Source organism: Corvus moneduloides, chromosome 3 (genome assembly GCF_009650955.1).
Source record: "Corvus moneduloides isolate bCorMon1 chromosome 3, bCorMon1.pri, whole genome shotgun sequence".
NCBI lineage: Eukaryota > Metazoa > Chordata > Aves > Passeriformes > Corvidae > Corvus > Corvus moneduloides.
This window is the reverse complement of record NC_045478.1, coordinates 35,630,842-35,656,422: the sequence shown is the minus strand read 5'-3', so window position 1 is coordinate 35,656,422 and position 25,581 is coordinate 35,630,842. Positions and strand designations below refer to the sequence as shown.

Below are 25,581 nucleotides of genomic sequence, written 5' to 3'. Positions count from 1 at the left end.
GAAGGGACCCACAAGGATCATTGAGTCCAACCCCTGGCCCTGCAAAGGACACCCCAAGAGTCACACTACATGCCGCAGAATGTTGTCCAAACACTTCTTAAACCAGGCTTGGGGCTGTGACCACTTCCCTGGGGAGCCTGTTCCAGTGCCCAGCCACCCTCTGGGTGAAGAGCCTTTTCCTGATAACCAACTTAAACCTCCCTGACACAGCTTCAGTCCATTCCCTCAGCTCCCATCACCAGAGAGGAGAGATCAGTGCCTGCCCATCTGCTTCCCCTCATGAGGGAGCTGGAGACTGAGTCATACTATACCCATTCATAAATGGAAAGTGAAGTCACCCTTCTGCAGTTAGGTTTCTTTTACAGCGTCAGCTGCTCAGCAGAGCTTTTGGACCAAAAGTAAGTTCCCAAACCCATTTTTCCATCAAGAATTACAACAGAACTTACTGAAGAGTTCTCATTTACCTTTGTACACTTCATATAGTGGTGGTATCTCACTATTAGCTGATACAGTATTATACTGTACATGTATCCAGTAACAACTTATACAGAGACATAATCTGCTTTACCAGCCATCTTCTCTCCCCATTATACACAAAGTCTTGAAATGCAGCCTTGAGGGTGACAGTAATGCAGGATGGACATTTTGTAACCTTGAGAAAGCTTCTGGCAGTTACCTGTTACCCAACATTTAAAATTGCTATTTTCTGTCCTTTAAAGCTGTTCACACACAGCGATTCTGTAATTCACTTACACTTTTAAGACTCCAGCAGAACCTGAGAAGATAGAAAGCTGTCTGTAAGGCAAAAAAAAAACTGGAATAGATTGAAGACTGGTAAGTGGCAGCTGCCAAGGTAGACAGACATCCTGCAGCATGTTAGTGAGGTGGGGAAGGAGTATAAATCAACTGCCCATCTGCAGTGGAACAAAGTTATTTAAAAGGGATGACTGATAACAACCCACTGCCTCTCATCAGCCCCAAGGCTCTTCCATAAGCTCCCCTCTCATGCCACATACTTCCTGTGAGTTCTTCAGCAGTCATGGAATAAGAGAAAGGTTTGATAAACCATACACTACAAAAGAAAAATAGCTGTAGCTATTGTAGCATTGCTGTGCACTAATGTAGCACTGCTTCTCAATATTCAACACAAACTAGAGAAGCAAAACAGCCAAAGTTAACAATTATAACATTAGAATAATTACAAAGATTTTTTTTTTCAAGATCTGTAACCTAGACACGTACTTGGGAAACTTTTCAAAGACATTTCTGCAGAGTAAAGATTTTCTTCACAGGCTGTTCTCTGAAGAGGCTGATACTTCTTCCCCCCTGCTCTCCAGAGAAAGCCAAAGTGTTCCAGTTCCCATACAATAAGCAGTCTCTCATACTGTTTAGAATATGAAATGTCCAGAACAATCTTCATTGGCTTCAACTTTGAAAGTTTTAACACCTATATAACGAACTATAAACAAAAGGCGGAGTACAATTAGCATATGTACTTCTTATGTCTGAAATACCACTGAACTTGTGCAGCAGCAGCACTAAGTCTTAAAAAATTAGCAAGAACAAGACCATTATGGGAACAACCCTTTTTCACTAGAAATATGGGATAACTACTTCCATCCTGACAGATGACTAATTGAGATTCCACACCCTGTTTCATACAATGACAATTAGATCAACACCTTAAGAGCAAACCTGGAGAGATAAACTTACACAGCAGATGTGCTGTTCTTGTGTGTGCTCCAACACTGGAGTGAGCACACATTCTCTGTCCCTGCTTCAGCCCTCCTCTTTATCAGGAATAGTTCCCACTCCTGATCACGCTCCCTGTGTAATGTGGAGAATCACTGCTAATTCAAAACAAGGGAGGGCAGATGTGAACATACACTTGCACCAGAAATGTAATTCAGTTAAAACTCGACCAATCCAGTAACAACCATGTAAAATCCACTTCTCTTACATTCAGTGCATTTTATAGAATGCTTAGTATTAATGCTTTTAAAAATAAATACTAGTAATTTATTACCATCATGAATCTTGAAGGATTTTCTACTATTTAGAAATTTGAACAGCAGACTACACTTATAATAGCATTTTTAATACAAGAGCCATTTATTCATGTAAGTTCATAACAGTACTGATGATTCCATCATAACACTTAACCACAGGAACAGCTCAAAAACTGGGTGACATTTACATGCATCTGCCAATATTGTAACTGGTGGCTTATACTGTGTTCATTTCCTTGGTTATGGTCAAAACTGGACAAGAAGTTATTTGTTGCAAAAGACAGAACAGCATAACACTCTGTTCATGCCTTAGGAGATGTTTTAAAAGATATTTCGTGTTTTTCTTGTACATCAATTGGCATTTTTTGGGAACTTTTTTATATTAGCTTCAGGGGGACAAGAGAACTAAAAGACTCTCATACAAGTTTTTGTACTCCAGACACTGTAGTGCTTTGTAAGTAACACAGATCAAAATCACCAAGTAGCCATTGTCATTGCTCGACCCAAGCAGCATGCAAGGAGTGAAAGCCCACGGTGAGAAGCATTCAGTTAAATTCTTTTTAATGACTGGAAAGCATTATCAGAAGAACCCAAAGAACATAACAAAATGCAAACTATTTGCTGAGTGTCCTTTTAAAAGCTAGCAGCACAAAATACTTTTTGAACAGACCAGACATTTGTTGCCTCCTGAGCAGTAGTACATCATTTTGTTGTCCATGTTTTTTGACTCCCAGGTTTTGCAAATGCTGATACATCAAGAGTTTTACCACTGTTGCACTGTTCATATAAAGTCTGAAAGTTAACAAACACACAGGGCATTCAGGTGAAGACAGTTGTATTGCACATGGATTCAAACTATATAACAAACATCACCACTTGAAATAAATCGTCACATACTGAAATATTCCATACCAAAATTCCTTTCTCAAATCAAAAAATAAAACCACACTTAAGACAGCTTAGTTGTACCAGCTGCAATGCAATGCAGTGCCTTAAAGAATACACGTGCTGACTTCGCAGTGTGGGCAAAGTTACAGAGCTTCACAAGTCAGTAGAGAACAAATGAGTTGCAGAGATCTAAAATCAAGTTTATTGTCTCCAATATGGAAACACCAGCCTGGAAGGAGGGAGTTATTTGTGTACTTGGGGCATGCAAGCTTTACATGAGATACTCAAATGCCCACAAACAGCCACATTGCCGTATTGTTAAAAGGATAACTATTTAAAAGGATAATTACATTGTTAAAAGGATAACTACTCATATTTAAAACAGATCAAGTACAACTAGCAGTGTAAGCATAAATTCCTTTATATTTAATACACACTGAATTTGCTTTCCTCACCATGAAAGCAGCTCTGCATTCTCAACATCTTATGTATACTTTACCACTATCACTTCTTCTGAGACACAGGTAGGAAGAACAGAGTTGAAGGTTTATCAAGCTTCTCTTTCAGGCAATAAACAGAGGCTGCAATACTTCAACACACAGGAACTAATTTACACGTAGCACTGCATTAACAGTTCAGCAACTTCCAGGAAAGCAGGAACAGTTGCAGTCCAAAAGTGGGCACACTTAACAGATCAATTGAGATAATTTCTTCGTAGTGAGGGTTCTTAAATTAGAAGACCCTCAGCTTAGGGGCAGCTTAAAAGCAAAGCAGATCTACTGAGAGGTGGAAAGGAAAGAAACAGCTAAAAGTAAAGATTGCTGGCATCATTTTCAATCCTTCCAATTAAGAAGAATGTAGAGATTCTGCATACTTGCAAATAAAAGCAGTAAGATGCACAATGTTTTTCCAGCTATAGCTAAAGACTTCATATATGTATTGTTTCAGCTTTCACTACCAAACATTCTAACCTTTGCATGAGCAAGTACTACTGCACAAAACAGAAAAGAATTTACTTACCCTCGCAGCTCTAGAAATAGAATTGGGAGAATTCAAGCCAACAAGCTGACCAAGGATACGTTTCATTTCCTCTGTTGTTCCTTTTGCATTTGGGACACCTGTAGTTAATTTATGGTTATGCTGAAACTGTATACATTATCAGTGTGAAAACTGCCAATACAGTTTGTAAGAAGTTTAAGAATTAAAATATTGAAGTCTTTTCTGAAGCAGATGTAGGCACCAAACAAAATTGAGTCATGCCAACAAGCTCATAGTACACCTACCAGTAAAGCATTTTTTAAAGCAGAGTTACAAATACTATTTAATAAAAATGTATTTTAAAATAAATGTACCTGTTTGACAATGACTTTGAATTTGAACATAGGGATGTACCAGCAACTCCGAAACAGAAATTCTTTCCTTAGGATTTCTTATTAAACAGCGCTGCAAATGAAAAAAGAAAAATGCTTTGCCTATAAATTACAAATCATCCTAGGAATTAACAGTATTTACTTCGGATGTTCAACCAAGGGAGTTAAGTCAAACTGCTTTCAATAATTACTTAGTCGGTATCAAGCTAAAAAGAGACTTCAATATGGAAACTACATGAAGTAGCTCTAGCTTCATTCTTCTTTTGGAATAAGGCCTGTTACTACAAGTAGCAGCAAGCATTTTTTTGTGGAAAAAGTCTCTCAAGCACAACTCTTTCAGTTTTAGAAAATATGCTTTAAATAAAGAAATTCCCATTATTTAATTCAAAATTTAAGGGACGGTTACCTTCAGCACATCGTGAAGATCCTTCTCAGCAATATCTGGGAACCCTATTTCATAACTTGGATCAACAATAGCATGCATTTTATTGATGTGACTTGTTATATGCTGAAATGGAGTCCTTCCATATGTCATACAGTACAAAATGCATCCTAGTGACCATACATCGCTTTTGGGACTTATCTAATATTAAAAAAAAAAAATTGAATATTACTTAAGAAACTGTCCCTTCAATCAATTTATCATGTAATTGTACAGTTTTTGTTGTATAAGAGATCTTTATTACACAAAATCACTAAGGCAGCATGCCATTATCTACTAAGACAGTGATGTGGCTTCCTTCACTGATATTCCGTAAGAAAACAATTCTTATTAACTATTTTTGAAAATGAACTTACTTGAAGAACTAACCCAAAAGTAGTTAGTCCTTAACAAGTCGAACTGCAGGATTCTAATTTCAGATTTAAAAATAAATACAAGTAAAAGCATATTAAATTAATTAAATCCAGGAAACAGTGAGAGATCACAGCTATGTCTCCAAAGTGGAAAGCCACAATTCAATTCCCCATGGTTTATAGAATTCAGATCCGTATTTCAACCACAACACCTAGGCTGTTCCTTGCAGGGTGTCTTTGCGCTTCCCCTGTGGAAGCTGAAGCACTTTAAGAGAAGCACATATGAAAACTCTAGCCTGGGGTGATTTCAGAGGTGCACAGCATGGAGGGCCCATAAGATGCTCAAAAGGCTTTTGTAACACAAGTCAGCAGTACAGCCTCTGATATGCAAAAGGCTCATGTATTGCACTGTACTCTATACTGTTGGGGGAGAGGATGGAAGTGGAGAAAGATGCAGTGAATCTGACTCCCAGCACAGTAGTAAGATTTTTGCTTAGATGAGCTGAGCGCCAGAACAAATCTGCACTTTGCATGCAAAGAAAAGGTAAAAAATTATCATCCTTAAAAAAGAAATCCACTTATAAAATATTTTATTTTCTATTTAGAAAGAAAACACTGTATATCATTACATAATACTTCAATTCAACTGTTAAAAAGTAAATCTTCATGTATGTGCAAGTACATATTTTAAATACTTTCACTATATTATGTACACCTTAATCGAAGGTGTACATAATTTAGTGATGTACAGTACACACTGTACTGCCAGTGTGAAAATGCTTTCCTTCAGTACTTTTCTCATCATTCATGTTCCATTGCCCTGTTGATGTTATAAAAATTTCTACAATGCACAATACTCTGTGGCATACAAAAATTAATAGGATACACTGAACTTGTACTTGTGGCCCTAAAATACTAGGCTTCATTTTATCATCTTTTGAAAGACCTTATTAGGTATTACTCAGTACTTGTAAAACCTGCCTCTCACTTAAAGAGCTCAAAAATATGACAATGACACAATATCATCATAACTTGTTTAGGCAAACATCCTAACAACGGCCTGTATCAGAAAGCAAATTTTATTGCTTTTAGAAAAAAATTCAAAGCCATGGTTATTTATGCAGAATGCTAAAATGCAGCAGTACAGCAGCAAGCAGTGCTGTAAGAGCTTCACCAGTTTTTGGCAGAACAAAGCTAAAACAAAACAGCATAAAGCAGGAAACCAAGAAGTAACAGAGGAATGATTCTCTCACTTGACTCCATGGAAGATCCTCCCAGAAATACACCCTGAAAACTCTAGCCTGCGATGATTTCAGAGGTGCACAGCATGGAGGTAAGATGCTCAAAAGGCTTTTGTAACATGAGTCAGCAGTACAGCCTCTGATATGCAAAAGGCTCATGTATTGCACTGTACTCTATACTGTTCAATGCTATTCACACTGATAACATAGTGAACTCTTGTATTTCTCCATAAAAATTGATTTTAAAATATTTGTGGTTATTATTAGTTTAGATATTTTCACTGTATTTTTAGCTCCTCCAATGCCCAAGCCTGTGCATCTGTTTTACTTTCAATTTTACTCAGTAATTGAGCACTTACATTTTTCTAAACAGCATCTGCCAAATGCTTTTAGGTAGTTAGGGAGATTAGGCTTAACCTTCCACTCTGCACACCATCATCATGGCACAAGAAGTTCTTATGTTCAAGTTTCAGTGGAAGATTTAGAAAAAAACAAATCTGAAGATACATGAATTACACTTCCTTCTTAACATGAAGGAAATAGGAGGAAACAGATCATACTACCTTAGAACGAGGCTTGCCATTTTCTCCATAGGAAGACCTATCTTCTATTGCTTCAGGTGGCATATAATTCATTGTGCCAGCCTAGCCATAAAAATGTAAAAACATTCTTTTAAGTAAAGCATGCATTAAATTTAATTCACTTAATAAAAACTTATATTTCTGTCCCAAAACACTGGAAAACATCTTGAAAGTTTGTTTGTATTAAGGCTGAAGGCCATTATTATTCTGTTCATTAAAATCATGTAAAAATCAATAGACATGAATATTCATATACACATACAAAACCCTTCAGCATAGAATTTCAGTATTAATTGAGGTTATTACAATAATCAAAATTATCAGCAGAAACTATGGCACTTCACAGAAAAATGGACACGAATTTTCCAGAAGTATTTCACCTGAGAATCTTTAATGATACTTGTCACATCTGGCTGCATTTGGTTTGCAATGCCAAAGTCAATTAGTTTTAACATTCCATCAACTATCAGAAAGTTTGCTGGTTTCAGATCACTGTGAATAATGCCTGTAAAAAAAGAGTTTAAAGTAAATCCAAATTACTACCATAAAGTTTAGCGTTACTCAATTCCCGTAACCCTTGCACACAGAGAAGGTGCAGACTGGCTTTACCTGAATCTCTGCATATTTCATAAAAGTGCTTCCATTTCTTTCTAAACAGTTAACACTTGCATGAGTTTACAGTTAGAATTACTACTTATTCAAATCTGCAGGTACTCCAGAACAGCTCCAAGCAATTTGAGTTGCACAGCTTGTCTCAGTTTGAGACAGACCCTCCAGCTCTGTGTGCACACAGCCACACTGAACTGCTGCTCTGGAGCAATTCAGTGGCCTGTCCATGCTTGTAGCTCTCTTCAATTAGCTAAGCAGGTATTTAAAATAAAAGAATTCTATTGCTTAGTGTGATCAAAGGTACCATTTACTCACAAGTATACACAACTGACTTCTCACAAACTCTACCCAGACAATTTAATATGAATTTTGGTTATTATCTACGCAACCAATCCATCTTGATATTTTACAAAAATCAGTGTCCTCTTTCAAAATACCACAGGTGTGTATGTACCCTGAATTTCAGAAGGTTTTGCTGTTTGCTATATTATTGAATGCTCTAGTTCTGAAAATAGGTGATGCTTTCTACTATATGTACTAGTCTTCACTTCATTATTATATAGGAAAACATCCAAGTCTGCCCTCCCCTTTGTGCTATACAGACAAACTGAATACACATGCACACACTTTAATGACATAGATGAAGATGGGAGGAAGGCCTGAAGAACTCTAAGAAAAAGCTGAAACACTGTCAAAGTAAAGATGACAGAGCTGTCATTAATGTCAAAGCTATTTTTGGAGAGAATGAGAGGCTAAAATTTGAGTCTAATAGAGAACAAGTGGAATTGGGAATATACAACAGCCTAAACCAGAAAAAATTTCTGGCTGTTGTAAGAAAACAGCATTACATACATAAACAGTGATATTTGTAGATCCCTCTTGAGCTATCTAAGTCTACACCTCTGCATCAAGATTTACCTTGGTTTTTTGTTTCACTGTTTTTTTAAAAAAAATACAGTAAACACCCATCTTTGAAGACCACTAAGATTACACCAACACTAAAAACAGTATCACCTCATGTCTTGGGGTGACTTCATGATGTGTTTCCCCTATCTCTGCTATAGGCCCAGAAATTAATTTTTTGCCTTTTCTGTGCCTTTAAACTGAGCCTGAGAGGGGAGAAAAAAAAAAAAAAACCAGCAAAACTTTCAAAGCAGTTTACAGTTTGTTTTCAAGGACACAGATACACAGACTCCTCTGTGTTCTGCTTTCTGCAATAGAGAATGGAGGAAGCACACTGCTTGCTTTCCAGCCAGCTTTCGGCTTTTTTCTCCGGAGACGGATGGAGAGCTTTTTTTCCTGGGACTTCGATTTTTTCCCTTCTTCTTTTCCTGAAACACTTCAACATCAGAACACATTGGGAGAGTCTTCCACCGAGGCCCCGGAGGTGGGCCCACCACGACCCAGCTCCAAGGAGGGGGAGAGAGAGATCTACAGAAAGACACTAAAATTTTCCCAGGTCTCTCTCAGCAGAGCAAGGGGTTTTATTTAGCATCGTTGTCCTTTTCTTCCTGTGTGTTTGTTAAATAAATAGTTTTTATTTCTTTCCTTTGAGGAAAATTTATTTTTTCCTGAACCTGGTGGGGGAGGGGTGGTTGTAGCCTGCCTTCTCTCAGAGGATATATTTCTGAATTTGTCCAAAATTAAAACAGATCCATATTATCTGCCATATACCCTATACAAATACCTATAATTATTTAAGAATACCATATTCATGGATTGTGTGAACAGCTTCCAGCATATTTTTCCAATAGCTCTTTCGTTCCAATGGATCCATCTTTTTTTTCTTCTTAAGCCAGCTATTGAGATCAATATTTCCACACTCCATTACCATGTAGATATGTTGATCAGTGATTTCACTAAAAATAAATATATGTATATTAAAAGTGAAGGAAATGTCTTTTTATAGAGAAATACTGGTTAAATAAAATTAGTATTTACTCACTAGCCATAAAGGCGGATGATCTTATCACTATGTTGCTGCAGTTTACTCAGATGAGCAATTTCATTCTTATAGCTCTGAACAGTCTGTTGATCAGCTTCCTCTAGATTCACATATTTGACAGCATACAGCTGCTTCTTGTCATTCAGTACTTGAAACACCTGCAAAACAGTATCAGTTAATAACTTCACTCATCCCTAGCTCTGACTTACTATGGTCCTCCATCTCAACTCAGCCAGAATATTAAAAAAGTCTACCTTTTCAAAAGGAAGAAACAATTCAAGCAAAGTCAGCATGAAGAAAAACAAAAATCAAGAAGGAAGACACCAGTTACAACAGAATCAACCCTTGTCAGAAGCTATCTTGGTGCCACATTGTATTTCACTAGGTGTAGTACATCATGAGTCTGGAGTGCCCCTAAGATAAAGATTACAAAATAACACTACCAGAGACACAGGTTTGATCTGCCCTCACACATTATGTCAAACCAAAATTTGGAGGCTAGATCACACGGCATATGAGAAGAGGTTAAGAGCACAAAGTCCATTCAGTCTTAAAATGAGAGGGCTGCAGGAAATCCTATTGCTGTCTTCACCTATTTAAAGGGAAGGTATGACAGACTCCGCTTGAATCATCAAAGTATGAGATGTAACAGACATAGCTAACAACAAGGAAAATTACAATTGGATATTTTCCGTGTTGTCACATAGTCCAACAGGAAAACCACTTGTCCAGATAGGCTATGAAATCTCCATCCTTGACAATACTCAAACACAAACCCATCAATAACAGACTATTTTGGCCTTGTTTTAAGCTGACTGTGAGAAAGTGACACACAGAGGTCCCTGCCATCCCACCTCATTCTACAACTGTATACTGGCAACACAGGGAGCTCTTCTTTCTGGAGGTCCCTGCTGACTGGCAGGTGGCTAATGTTATTCCAATTGACAGGAAGGGTTGGAGGGAAGACCCAGGAAACTACAAACCTGTTATCCTAACCTCAGTTGCTGGAAAAATTACAGAGAATATCCTACTGGGTACTACTGAAAAGCAATGATTAGGCACAGATTCACAATGGGAAAGACCTCTTTAAGTAGTTAAATTAGCTATCCTAAGAACACATCCTCCTAGAAGCTATGCTAACACACATGGAGAACAGGCAGGTGATGTGAGAGCCAGCACTGCTTCACCAAGTGCAAGTCTGTCTGACCATCCCAGTGGCCTTCTGTGTTGGAGGGACTACATCAGTGGAAGAGATACAGATGTCATCTATCTGGACTTCTGTAAGGCCTTTAACATAATCCCCCACAACATCCAGCCAAACTGCTTATGCTGTCAAGAAAATAAGGAACTATAACAAAACCAAGAGATTTTGCAAAATTGTTTCCCAACTTCCCATGACCCCAAATTTCCATACAAAAACCAGCTCACTCAGCCCTTCAAACATAGCTACAACTCTGCTTCTCACACAAGTTACAGAAGTCTTAAGAGATGGTCTGTCTCCTTCACGAACTCTCAACTAACTTTACAAGTCACCCATTTCCCAACAATGTAATCACACTGCTCTAAACAACAGCCTCTCACATTAGCATGTACACAAGGCAATGCATCTCTCACAACAGAAGAGCTGATTCTACCAGGAATTTTAATGCTTACTCTACCATAGGAATTATCTTCAAGAGCAAAAGGTCTAAGCATAGCACTAAACCAGTTCTAGATTCCCTGGGTCAAACACTGTGTAGATGCTAACACTAGGCACTCATTAGATGATTTCAACATGTATTTACATAGAACTACTACTGTGTAAATTAGTGACTGCCTAAAAGGATAAAGGAGCACCTTACCTTACTCGAGCCTCCACTACCTATTTGCTTTAATACTGTATAAACTCTGCCATTGATGGCAAGGCATTCATGTGAAGGTATAGAAGCTGGAACCTGTGTACACACAGAAAAGGTTAAGAAATAAATATTGGTATGTGCAACAGAACTTAAGAGAGCTCTACTTCTTGTAGAGTTAAAATGCTTTAAGTTGCCTTGCTCTTTCTGAAGACAATAAAAGTTGTTTACAAACAGTAAAGAAACTTCAAATGAAAGCTAGATCCCCAGACACTGATCACCATTTGGTATGTAACATCATTGAACTCTTGTAAAAGGTGCCAATGCTCTTCATACCGGAAATCAACAGAAGGGTGTTCTTTAACAAGGCTCCCCAGATCATTTGGGACACCCCCCTCTTTTTAGTCAGAAACTATATTATCTAACAGAGTTTCAGTCCCAGCATGCAACTTAAGAGCTGTACTGAAGTCACCTACCATTTTATTTGAAGCTAATTACTAGCTAGAAGACTTCAGTACTGCGAAGTTAAAACTGACTGCATTGCCCTTGTCTGCTAGACCAGCCATAGAAAGGCCTCAAATTTGATTTATTAATTCTTATCCTCTGGTAGGAAGCTTAAACCTATCCCTCAGTTTTATGTACAGTTGGGAAGGCTCCTACCTGAATGTGCAACACATCTACGATAATATTTTTACATGATGTCAGGCCACAACAAATGTATCAAAATTTGTGAAATCTAACAAAAATGGAGTAGAAATGCAATCTTTTACCTCCCTCAAACTCATGGTTTTCAACACACACATGCTTCTCTTTATTGGTAATGCACTATAGAGTGGGTAGTACCACTGTAAAAGCACTGCAGAACAAAAACAGACTCTAGTTCTTTCCTCTGTCATTAAGTAGGATCTGAAAAGGCTTAGGTTACAGACAAAGGCTCCAGCACTTTGACAAAACTGAACTGATTTTTCAACACCTGAGTAACTTAATCTAAATTCAGACATACACATGAAGAAAGTTATTTTGGGAATAATAGACTACTTTCCATTACTGATCCAGGAATATGAACAGTAACTTCAGATTAGAAAAGTATATACACACATTTATTTTACCCAAAGTAGTTCCCAGTGAACATATGTACTGAAAAAACGACAAAATTGTTACCTGCAAGCCAATTTGATTTTGAAATGGAGTTGCTGGAGTATGTGGTAAATAATATGGGAACTGGCTGTAGGGAGTAGAAATTTGACATCCTGGTAGAAGCTTGTCCTTTACAACTGGTGTGTTGAAACTAACAAAAATATGAACAATATTTGCATTAGTTGTATGTTTTTAAGATTACTTTAACAACAAAGTTGAAACCTTCAATATTTCTTGAAAGCTAGCCTCCACTTCATTCAATAATTAGCATTATAAAGACCCCAACTTCTTGACTTAGAAGTCCTTTTAGAAATACACTGAAACTACAACATACTTAGAAAATACTTTTTAAAACACTAACTCCCTATCTTCAGACACTACCTGGCACTTCCCAGCAATTGGAAAGTGAAAGAACTATAAAGCTAGAAGAGCTGACTACAAGAGTTTGAGACAGTTACTTTTCCCCAGCTTATTTATTCAAAAACTTCTTAGATCACCTATTTTTTCAAGTAAGCATACTGAGACAGACAACTTCAAAAACTCTCACTATTGCCATTAAGAGCTTTGGCTATACTGTGTGTGAGCAGAAAGATCATGGATTTAAGAAAACTAAAGTTTGCAAAAAATCAAATTTCTTTTTATTTGTTCTGTTGAGGTGTCTACCATCTATTTAGCTATATTGCTGAAGATACTTTATTTTTTCCCACTGTTTACAGAAACTAATGCCAAGATCAGAACTGGAAAAGAATGTATACACCTATGATTTATTTGGTAGAGTAAAATCACAGAAGTTAAAAAAAAAAATAAAGGACAAAACCAGTCAAAAGCATGGTTCTCACAGAATACAGAAGCACTCAGCAATTCTGCATATTTACCATGTACATACAAACTAAGTAATGAGAATTTAATCAAAGACTATTATCAAATTCCTTCATGAATTGATGTGGTTCATTCCCTACATATATTCTGAATTCTACAGCTAAAGAGACATAGGTCCTACCTATGGAACAGTGCTTACTCAGCATACAACCTTGACCTATATGACTCATCCTAGAGACTTATGAAAACAATAAATAATCACATAATTAGAAAGATTTGCCAACACAGGCATAAGGGTTTATGCCTAATTTAAGGTCACATGGAAAAACAAATGCTATCATTTCCTAACTTAAGTGCTTAATTCTGCAAGCCTCTGGATTTCTTGAAGTACTTTTAAAAAAACCTCAGACACTTGCATCACAGGAACTAAGCTGATATACAGTTATCGATCTAAAAAGCCTGTCAGTCACAAAAAAAAGTTATCTAAAAGAAAGTGTCATGTAGCAGGGGTCAGCAAAAAAGGTAAATGCTGTACTAAGGACTTATTTATTTGATAGTAAACATTCAAATGCTGAAAAGTTGACAGAAAAGGCAAAGGTCCCTAAATGCAATCTGAATCTCAAAGTCAGGCACTTTACAGAAGCACTTGGAATGTTTCCTATCTGAACAGAAAAATGTAAGAAACCCTGTAAAAATCTGCTTAAGTCTTTCCAGAGATCAACTACCATCTTATAGTAGGCTTACCAGGCCATATAATCATTAGATGTGGTGCTTGGTGTTCCATAAACATGTGATGGGTCACTTTTCTTAGCAACAGCATCTGGTGGCGATAATTGTCTTGAAACAGGATGACCAGACTGTTCAAGGTTCATTTGTTTTCCCTACAAAGGGTAAGGCAAGATATTCTATCACACAAGTAAGAGCACAAATATTTTCTTCAACATGAGAAGGCTGCTGCTAGCACACATGCAGTACATGTTCGTGTTACTTTACCTCTCCATAGCAGCTTTTCTGTGACACTTCTTGAGTTGGCCATTTTTTTCTGGCACTAACACAGTTTAGTTTAATCTGCTCCAACTGCTTTCTATAGCTTTCACCAAAACTAGATTGTTGCTGTTGACTTTCCAGACTCCTGGGCTCTGGCATCTTCAGCTCCTGATGCTGAATTTTATTTTCTGGAAAAAAAAAAAAAAAAAAAAAAAAACCAAAAAAAAAAAAACCCAAAACCACAGATTAGTAAAAGGATACAATATTCAATACTTGAAAAGTTTCTAGAATAATTTTACCTCATTTTCTACATCAGACTAAACAAACAGTCGATTTATTGGAATTAGGCCTTAAAAGACATTAATGTAATCTTCAGGCTCCATATTCAATTCAGTGTAATAACATAGCAACGTTCTTCAAAATCTTAAAATATGACTGTAACAATAACAGAGATGCAACTGTTTCCTTCATCAACACAGAATAAGAGTATGTTTATAAATTATACTACAACATCTTGGGATGTTGAGCAGGTTTATAAAGCATTGAAGATAAGCTTATTACAAGACTCCAAACTAAAAATCTGTTGTCTGTGACAATAGGCAACCTATAACCCAGCGTAATGACTGAAACCAGAGGCCTAAAGGGACTTGGCACTCTGTCCCCTGGTTACTTTTGCACAGGTAGAACAAGAGTGAATTGGTGGGATGTGGCAGTGCAGGCTGCAAAAAGCACAGCTTAAGAGTGTTCCTTCACATGCTTGAAGTTCTCCTTTAAAATTACTAGAAAGCAGCATCCCATGCTGAGCAGCTTAATGCAATTCAGCTGCTGAAGGATTGAACTATGTCAACCAGCATCTCACCTAAAAACTGGAATGCAGCATGAACAGGGAAAGTATGACCTGAAACCCAAACTGTCCCCAATGCAAGTCAGTGGGAAAGGTTTCACTGAGGGGCTGAGGGGACACTGAAGTCAAAAAATCACCATTTTTCAACTGAAATGCTTTCTTTCCTATAATACATATGTACCTATATAATCTTAAATTCAACTCTTGCAATATTAGACATTTTCACCTAATTTCTTCAGCAGGAAGAGAGAATCACTTGGGGAACTAGTTTTCTGATGAAAACACTAAAATAGCAAGTAACCACAAGAGGTTAGTACACATACTCCATATTCCATGATGTTGGTAAATGATTAGTAGCAACCTTCTAGATTTTACTGGCCCTGAAATCCTTGCTATAAATCCAAGCTGGTTATAACATTTTCCAGGAAGATACAACATGATCTCATGCCATCCCTATTTCTAGGTGACTTCACACAACAGTCAAAATCCATGTATTGATAACTCAACATTTACTGAAGTATTTATTTCTGAAATACACCAAAACTGACAGTTCTTAAAAGAACTTTAGAAATCAATCTCCAAAAGTATGTTAATAATACAGTAAAAATCCCAGCCATTCAAATGATAGCAAAACCTTAAATTTCTTTAAAGGATAATTCTAAAAATGACAGTATACTTAAGGCTAAAACCCATGTTTAATCCAAAGCATTTAAAGCAATACAAAGTGTAACAGCGTATTTGATTGACACTGAAGTTTAATACTCTAAAAGTACACATTTATTTAGTACAAGTGTCATTCACACAAAAGGATTCCAGCAATACAAGTTAAATTATATTGCAATGAATATAGGAAAACAAAGGTAGAAATTATCCAGGACTTTTTGCATGACAGGAAAAAAAGGAGCATAGGAGAAGCAAACCACTATAATTGGTCTCAAAAAAAACCCCCTAAAATGGAGGCTTCAAGAAATTTATAGTCTTTCATTTGAATTTCTCTCCATCAACAGCTACCTTTTGTCCTTTGGTATAAACTAATACTGTTACTTGAAAAACTGGCAATATTTTTCTACTCTCAGGCTGGCAAATCTCCCACCATTGCTATTTCAAAGCCTATTTGTTGCACATATTTCAAGAGGTAAGAACATAATGAATTAGCACTATACTTGATATTTTACTTCCATCCCAGCACTTCACAGTTTTGGACATTGTCACAGTTGAGATTTTTGTGGGTTTTGGGGCTTCTTTTTTTCCACAACTATCAAAGATACCACACAAAAGCCAAATTTTATTTAACCACTCCCCAAATCCAATCAGACCAACTTCTGCTTTTTGGAAAACATTTTATTTAGCAACACATTTTTTAAAAATAAACACATTTAAAAAGCACACTTTCAATGTTTTTTCTGTTTCAAACTACTCAGACATGACATTAATAGTTACCTTCATTTTTTGTCACAAGACTTGTATCCACTTTGGTTTTGAGAGTTACAGTTGAACTGGTAGCTGTTTCTGAGCTGCCCTTATCCAACATCTGCAACTGTAAAGCCATTTTTTCTTGTAAGGACTAAAGAACATAAAAAGCATCTTAAAGAATCAAAGCAAAACTCAAGAGTAGTATCCAAAAGACTTTTCCTTACAGTAATTAAATGGCAGATGCACCACAAATCAAACATGCTTCAGGGAAGAGTGCAGGTTACACAGACAAGTATTACTGACGCTATTTTCAAATACATAAACACTGAATTTCATAATCCAGTTTCTATAATAAAGACACCTAAATGCTTTCTATTCTGGAATTTTCTTTTAGGGGATGGGGACATGAAAATGTAAGACACAGCTGAAAACCAATCTCTATCAAAAGCTATAATTCATGGCTCCATAGAGCACTTTAACTTAGTTGAATAGACTTCATTAAATAGAGTACTTCCCATGTTAAAATTCATGACTACAGCTGAAAGAGGTCCTGTAGTCAAATCGAAATCTGTTTATCCCCTCTTCATTCACTGTATTTCTAACACCACTCCCATTGCTCAGATGTACTGTTCAGAAAAAGCTCTTTTTTAATGCCCAATTATGCATAACAATTTTCAAGTTTAAAAGCCACAATGTATGTTTCTATCCACAAATAATTAAAGGGAAACCCTACATTATTTCTTTCTTGAATTGAAAAAGTTTTTATCTTTCTTACTAATACCATAGGATAGATCAAGTTCCTTTTATGTATTTAAAAAATATTTAAGTTACCTGCAAATCTCCCAGGCTGTATGAATCATGCCCACTAGATTTTGGTTCTGATGGTGGAAAAGGTGCAACGAAGGCTGTTTGTTTGGAGCTGGACATTTGCCTATTGAAGTAATATTGTTAATTACATCATATGCCAACACACAGTGTGGTGATGGCTTTTATTGTAAATGAGATGAGAAAAGTAGTTGTGAGAAGACTTTTGACTACAAGCTTCAAATATAGAGAAAAGCAGGTCCACTCAGACAGCAGAGTGAGAAACAATACAAAGAAGTCCTATAAGATGAGGATTTTAAAATATTTTGGAAGTTATGAGACTACCTTATCTCTAATTTTAAAAACTGGACTACATAAAAGTAAAGATATTTTGAACAAAATTTATTTTGGCCTTAATTTCCATTCCTTTTGAGCTTACTGAATAGCCAGAACAAGAAATTTATGTTTACATGCTTTCATACAAAGAATCTGAGTAGTAGGATCAGAAGTAGGTTACTGCAGTACCAGTTGCACCTATAATGATTATTTGTCCCAAACCTTCAGGTCAAATTTAACATTAACATCTGACATTCCCACTATCCAATAAAAGCACCACTGAAAAGGAGTATTAAGATCTGTTGTGCTGTAGGTAAACCCAATAATCATACCTCTTAGTAACACTAGCCGTGAGTGGGACATCTGAATCCTCCATGTCATCACCATCATCAGATAGTAGGGCAACAGGAACCCTCCCAAATTGGCAAATCTAAGAGCAAAGTCGAAGTTATCAGGTGTGTAAAGCAGAATAAAGTTTAGGATTTTTAAGAAAATGTTACTTGTTTTACCTGGTTAGATTTGCTTAGTGGTCTCAATGGATTGTGGTAATTAACTAGGGCACCCAGTTCCTGTGACTTCTCTTCCCTGAAGGAAAAAACAAACTCAAACAAAAAAAAAAAACCCACAAAACAAAACACATGACACTGTAGTGTATGTGTTTGGTTTTGGTTTAAATGATGCTGTAAGACATTAAATAAGAAATTAAGACATTACCTAATTAAAAATCTGGTAACAGTAGAAGAATTTTCACTAGAATCGTTCCTTTTTATGCTTCTGTGATTTCCACCTATATTCTGAAGTCCAGACTCCTGTGTACTTGATACTGTAGCAAAAATAGTTAGAATCATTCAGATCATATCAGACAAATTCAACTGAATCATTCTAAGCAATTAACTGGGCTAAATTAAGCCAGCTGACTTCACTGAGAGCAAATTTGAGAATGGTCATACAAGCTGTGACAGGTCAGGGAATATCAAGGCAGGCAATAGCAAACAACTCCTTCAGCAGCCCCATCTTAATCCAGTATAGAATCTTGCTTGATTATTGAGATTTGGCAAAAATTTTCTGAAGTTGTACATTAATCTTAAAATGAAGTGTCAAGTCAACTTAATAAACTTTGTTAAGGCATATATTTCAGATATACTTTATGGTAAGCAGAACCAGAAATCAAATTATTTGTAAAGTCATTCTAGAACCTCAAATCCACAAATAAACAGTTCAGAACAACACTGTCTTCCACATTATTTTTCCCTACAGGTGAAGGGAAGGACATTTCTCAGAAATTAGGAAACCACAAGAACTCAGAATACACTAATGAAAATATATCAGCACCTTAATGAACACACATTCACATGTTACAACACAGTTTAATTCTTCATTTAGGGAACAATGAGGAATACAAGCTATTTTAAGCACCTTCAGAGAAACAATAATCTCTTGAACTCAACTATTTTCCTGACAAACCCTTTTTAAAGGATTCAAATTAATATCTGGTTATTTTGATTAAGATCTCTTCCATGCTACAAGATTTTTTTTTTTTAAAAAGACAGACACCAAAGAACATATTAAAAAAAAAGAATACCAAAGACAACAGGAAGTGTTCAAAAGCCAGGTTGAATGGTGCTTTGAGCAACCTGATCTAGTGGAAGGTATTCCTGCCCCATAGCAGGGGCTCAGAACTAGATGATCTTCAATGTCTCTTCCAACCCAAACCACACAACAATTCTAAGATATTATATAATATCTTCTACATCACATAGGCCTTGTGTTCCACCAGTATAGGAAATTATCTGCTTCACCAACAAAATTCATGGCCATCCACAGCATTCCAAGAAATCACAATTTAAGGACTTTTTAATATAGTATTTATCTCAGCATTTTAAAATTTGTATCAGTTCATTAAAACAAATTTTACTTTTCTTTTGAATTCTCCCATATTCCCCTTCTACTTTCAGCCAGAAGTCAGACTTCTGGCAGATGAACAGTGAGGTATTGCTTATTTTTAATACCTAATGTTTTATAAACTACTTATGCCAATAGACTTAACTACTCATTTAAATAAAAAAGGGCTTCAATGCACAATGTAGTTTTATTAGGGACCCAGGACCATCATCATCTCACGAATGCTTCCCACACTTTTTCTAAACAAAGTTGTTTTTTTTTTTTTTACCACCAAGCCTGCCACTGGACTCACATCCAGCTGGTGATCTACAATACTTTCATTTCTTCACAGTCTGAGACAGCCTATCTGCTTCTCATGATAGTCCTGAGCACAGCTGGACCCCACGACCTAAGGGTCTTTTCCAACCAAAATGATTCTAACATGATTCTGTGATCTACCTTTCTTAAATACTAAATTACTTTTTCCCAACTGTGTTTGATTGCAGTTGGTATGTCAAATACTTTAGATTGCTGTGCATGAATGAAAGAGAAGGAATTAAAGGTTTCTAGACTTGATGCATGGTTTATATTTGCATCACAACACAAACTGCACGCAACTGTCAAAAGCAATCTTTTGAAGCTGTGAACAAATGCATTTACATATACAGCATTCATATTTCCAAATAAAAAAACTTTCAAAAGCAGCTCTTCAAATGGAAATACAAAACAGAAAAGAGCTAAATGCTAATACACTAAAATAGCCTCTGCTGTTCCAGAGGGCCATACAAATTCATTTAAAGCCAAATTCAGTGATTTAGGCCATGCATGTCCCAGAGTTTGAGATATTTCAAGTCTGGTGTTATTTACCTTTTAAACTTTAATCTTTAAATAACTGAATTAATAGTTAGCATTTTTTAAATACCTAATTACAAACTCATATATATGAAAAAATAAATGAGCCTACTCTTGCCCCAAAAGTTCACTGCTTCCTAACTGGCAGGCAGGGTTTTGCCATGCATTCTCACAGGTATTGCCTTTGCTCTGCAGCAGCAAGTCAATGTCAGCGAGAAACTGTACAATCCATGAAGGATATTGATACTCTACAAGACATTCTCCTGTGGCCCAGTACATCAGCAGTGGCGCTTACGATGCCTATATCCATGATGATAAATGGTAAACAGAATAAGACAGAAAATAAAGTTCATTAAAAATTAATGCCATAGCTGAATACTATTAAAAGTGTTCACCCCCAGCTAGTGTTTCACTCAAAGGTTGATTCAATAGGTGCCAGGCAAATCTCAAACACCATTCCTGAAGATAAGGAAATTAAGTCAGACCTATTTTACATTAATTCTGTCCTTATAAAATGAAAAAATATGGAAGTCTGTAGGTTACAGGCGGGACGGATGGAGACGAGACGAGAGATCTCTATAGGCAGGTCTTGGGACACAGTCGGTTTATTGTAAAAGGCTTGGGTATAGGGGCACTGCTCAGAGCTGCCAGACTCAGCTCTGAGCAGGCCCAAGAGAGCAAGAGAGTAAACGGGTGAGAGAGAGAGAGAGAGAGAGTAAGAGCAAGAGTAGAAGTGGAAGTAGAAGTGAGGAAGGAATGGAATGGAAGTGTCTGAAGTCCTGGTTACAATACAATAAATCATCTTCTGTACTGAATATTCTAATTGTCACTAACCAATCTAATACAAGATACAAATCCTATAGCATTTACATACAGCCTATAAGAGTTCTTATATTACCATAGAGTGTTACATCTTAACTTCTAAAAACTACTCTTTGGACCCCTTCTGCTGAGCTAGTAGGGTCTGCTCTGACCCTTGGACCTGTTTGCAAGCAGAGGGTATTGTTCAATCAAGAGGGGATTATCTTCAGTTGGCCATACCATTGTTTTCTAGTTGTTCAGTAACTAAGACCTGGTATTTCAAAAGTGGCTTTCATTTCGATGTTGCCTGTAGTTTTCATATTCCCAAAATCTTTTGTCAGGCAATCATATTTACAAGGCTTTCCTGTTTCATCTTCCCCAACATAAGTCCTAGACATCACTCTTGAAATGGTTAGCTGCACACACTTCAATCCTGAAGTCAACCATATTTTTTGTTCAATTCCACTCCAAATGAATTTATCTATTGAAAACTTCAAGAAATAACTGTTCCCTTTTTGAAGCTATATACCCAGCAATAAGGATCACTTAGGATTTACGATACAGCCAAGCGCTTCAGTTTTGCACTGATAGACAGGTTTTGTCCATCTGTAAAATAAAGTTGAAATGGATTATTTTTCCTAGATTTGACTTCACTGAAATGACTGTCAAGGCTTCCCCAGTCTGTCCCAAGATATACCTCAAAGCAACCTATATATGTATAGCGTAGTCTGTATGTTTCAGTTCTAATTCTTCTCAACCAACAGTAGCTCTTACTTCACACTTCCGGCTGTAAGTCTCTATTACAAACTACAAATGCCTGATGACAGTCAGAGGAACACCCTCTGCAGAATTACAGAATCTACCATCCCACAACTCCTGCAAACTACAGTCACTGCACTGAAGATGAAAACAAGCACTGAAGGAATAAGATTCATAATATAGATAAATATATCTGTTTATTGGACAATAGAGATTCTGAGTATCTGGAAGGGACAAACACCAGTGACTTTTTTCCAATCCAGAATCACATTATGCATAAACTCAACCAATATTTTAAGAAACTGCAATTACCTGCAAAGTTCTCCTTCTCCTCATCTGAAAGTAACTGATTTTTTTTCAAATGAAAGTTTTGCAGAGCAGTTTCCAACAGTTCCAGGGGAACAGCAGAGCACTCCACAGCTTTCTGAAGGATCTGCTTACACTTCTTCTCATTTGCTAAGTAGTAAGAAACAGAGTTAGAAATCACAGAAGTAAAAAAAACAATTACACTAGGACAATATTTTTTTAAGGAGATGGTTACATTCATGTTGTCTTATATTCACTTTGCATCCTTCTATGAAGCCATTGTTCATTAGGGACTTTTCCCCTTACATTGCCATTTAAGGAAACTGCCCAGAAATAGTTAGAAGTGAATCACACAAGTCAATTTTTCACATTAAGTCGAATACCAAGTCATAAAATATGCATTCTCAGTATTTTTTTAATGTTATAGGAACTGTAAGAAAATACAACACATTCCAAAATACATTTTTTCTGTAGTATCAGCAAGGAAACATGACCTTTATGAACTTCCATTCAGATCTGACCAGATAAAAATTTTATTATGCATATATTATAAAACATCTGTAATGCACTTAATAAAAACCAAATTTAAACCCAGATGTTGTTAAGTAAAACATCACTACTCTGGACAGCATTACAGTTAAGAAAAGAGGAGAAAAGCAAGGATATTTTTTCATTGCAGGTTTAGACATTACTAAATGCCATAAACAGGTAACTTTGAAGAGAGCTGGGATAGAAAAGGGAGTGCTTTAACAAAACATATTGAAGCAGTCAATTTACATACATCAACAGGTACACAGGCATCTATTAGAAAAAGTAAAGTCAAATAAAGAAAAAAGTGTACTGTAACCATGATACTTTCCTCGGTTTAAAGAGCATCTGGGCAAAATGATGCAATGTTTTGCTACAGCTGTCAAAGCCCCTGAAATCCCAAATGCTCTTCTTCCATTCCAAAGCAGCAAAACATAAACCACTTTGTTCTTACATACATGCCACATATATATAAGTATATTCCTTATAACATATAAAAGTATATTAAGAGCAATATGTCCGCAGCACTCAAAACTCCTTTTGTAAATTAAGTTAGACATCAGTGTTGCCAGTAGCTCAGGCTGGTGGAAGTGTAGTGTAGGTATCAGGAACTTATGCTTTAAGTAACCTATTATAAGAATATTAAATGGATGATGTCAGACACTGGAGCAAGGAAACACCAAAATTAGACGACGTATAATTTCATTTAAATCAATTTCGTGCTAATTTGTTAGAATTTGGTTTTTAACCATATAGTCAAATACTGTTTTTTCTCCAAATCATTAGCAAGTGGATAGGCTTTAAGAATCCTTAAACAGTATTCTGTGATTCTACCTTTGGCTATATTTAGTAACCACACATTGCTTCAATAAGACCTGCTACTCGAAAGTAATTCTTCCTAGTATTATGTGCCTCGTTGAGTAAGAAAGAGCATGACACCAAAACATGTATGTGAAAAATTAACTGCTTCATCCTCTTTAACAGATGAGGATCCAAGATAAAAAGTAAAGCCAGAAGTATTTCTGAGTTTCAATCAGTCCATCACATACTAAAAGCCTGAACCAACCACCTTGGCATAAGATTTGAAAAAACCAAGAGCAGAGTTTTATCAACAGTCATGAGTTCTGACCAATTCACAGCAAATTATCTTCAAGTACACCACCCAACGTACCCAAATAAAGAGAGCTCCTCATCTGAGGTATTTAAATGAAATTGTAGTCAGTATTTAAGAAAAAAAAAAAAAGCCACAAAAACAGAATGGCACCTTTATTGTGTCACTCCATTTCCAGGTCACTGATATTCAATTATTAAGAAATCAACATCAATTTGCCAAGTCTAATTTCACAATTTCAACTTGAGCTTTTATCTTGAGCAAAACTGTGAGCTAAGGAAGAGAATATGCAATTCACTTTTTCTTCTTAATGCAAAAGGAAATACTGACAGGTGTGCCAAGCACTGCTGAAATCACTGGGATGAAAAAGTAACAAAGCACTACCCTCCTCCTTCGCCTCTGGTCTAAGTGGACACAGTGAAAAAGGAACAGCACTCTTAAGTAACAATATACAACTCACATGTTCCACTAATCCTCTTTGAAGCACCCAGCAGGGATACTGTAGCTCCATACACATTACCAAAGGACACCTAGATCAGCTCAAGGGTAACAGATCCAAATCAGAGAGCACACTGCAGATAGAACAAAGCCGATCATAACTGGCTTATTTGCTTTGGGATTAGGACTTCATTTTAGGTTGATTACTTGCTGTCAAAGTAAGAAACTATTGCATGAACACATCCCATAGCTACAGGATGAATTTAGTCATTGGTAACCTGTAGCAACATTTCTACACTTTATTAAATTACACAATAGGTATTATTACACTTATTTAACAATATCTTTGTTATTGCAGTATTAGTGTTTAATTATCTGTTTAAATAAACATCCAGCGCTCAGTAAATAAATTATTACCTTCTTTTTACTACTGTTTAGAAATTCAATACCACAAGTTTATATTAGTACAAGACTGGTCAGATAACTTGACTTATGCATAACACAGAAACTGTGTAATTTCAAGACACAAACACAGATTTTTGTCTTCTTTTCCCCACCCTGTACAGGAGTCATTCATAAAACTTCCACTGTCAATTATTTTACATAGCACATACTTCTGAGTGGGGGGTGGTTCACAGCCTTTCCTGCTCCATTACCAATTAGCTTATCAGTTAAGATAAACTGGAAAATCTGAGGAGACAAATGAGTATCTACTTATTGACTAACAAAATGGCTCTGCCTCATGCCCCACACTTTGAACATCTAAACTGTATCCTAAATTACAGTTAAATAGTAGTACTGGAGCAAAAATGTATAGACAAAACCACTACCAGTGGAAAATAAACAGAATTGAAGAAAGGAATAACTAATAAAATGTATTTGGAATCTAGAGCGTAGAACAGACAGATTTAGTGTAGCTAAGTTTGGGGAGAATTTCTCCTACTAGGCAGTATACAAAAACTTGCACAATACTGAAAAAACCATGAAGGAAAACAAATCACAAAACTCAAAATATATCCATCAAGTCCTTTCCATTTAAATAAGAAAAAACAGCTTTCATGGAATGAGCTTGCCTTTCTGTACAGAGCAAACTGTCAAAGGAAGAAATAAACAGGGTGACATAGATTGTTGGTCAAATCACCCATGGAAACCAAAGAAGAGACACCCAAAAATACAAGCTTATGGGCAGCCAACACAGCATTGCTATCGAGTACCAGGGGCAACCAAATAGCATATTGACAGTGTATTTTGGTTTAATAAAAAACATAGTCTATACATGCTGTTTGGAAGAA

At 36.4% G+C, this 25,581-nt stretch overlaps 1 protein-coding gene across 6 annotated transcripts in view; it reads right to left on the bottom strand.

Annotated features, from left to right (window-relative positions):
* Positions 1-2,088: 2,088 nt before the first annotated feature.
* TTK (TTK protein kinase) overlaps positions 2,089-25,581 on the bottom strand; it is a 32,996-nt gene continuing 9,503 nt past the window's right edge. For 5 of the 6 annotated variants that reach the window (XM_032104895.1, XM_032104890.1, XM_032104893.1 and 2 more), the window contains 18 exons: positions 22,219-22,362; positions 18,328-18,436; positions 18,123-18,198; positions 17,946-18,043; positions 17,305-17,404; positions 16,501-16,624; positions 14,223-14,404; positions 13,974-14,110; positions 12,435-12,561; positions 11,280-11,372; positions 9,439-9,596; positions 9,201-9,352; positions 7,265-7,389; positions 6,867-6,947; positions 4,674-4,850; positions 4,250-4,340; positions 3,918-4,015; positions 2,089-2,801 (listed from right to left, as the gene is read on the bottom strand). In XM_032104895.1, the coding sequence (XP_031960786.1) occupies positions 2,712-2,801; positions 3,918-4,015; positions 4,250-4,340; positions 4,674-4,850; positions 6,867-6,947; positions 7,265-7,389; positions 9,201-9,352; positions 9,439-9,596; positions 11,280-11,372; positions 12,435-12,561; positions 13,974-14,110; positions 14,223-14,404; positions 16,501-16,624; positions 17,305-17,404; positions 17,946-18,043; positions 18,123-18,198; positions 18,328-18,436; positions 22,219-22,362 (2,162 nt within the window). In that variant the 3' untranslated portion in view covers positions 2,089-2,711. The remainder of the gene's footprint in view (positions 2,802-3,917; positions 4,016-4,249; positions 4,341-4,673; positions 4,851-6,866; positions 6,948-7,264; positions 7,390-9,200; positions 9,353-9,438; positions 9,597-11,279; positions 11,373-12,434; positions 12,562-13,973; positions 14,111-14,222; positions 14,405-16,500; positions 16,625-17,304; positions 17,405-17,945; positions 18,044-18,122; positions 18,199-18,327; positions 18,437-22,218; positions 22,363-25,581) is intronic. The other variant, XM_032104896.1, reaches the window with a different exon arrangement.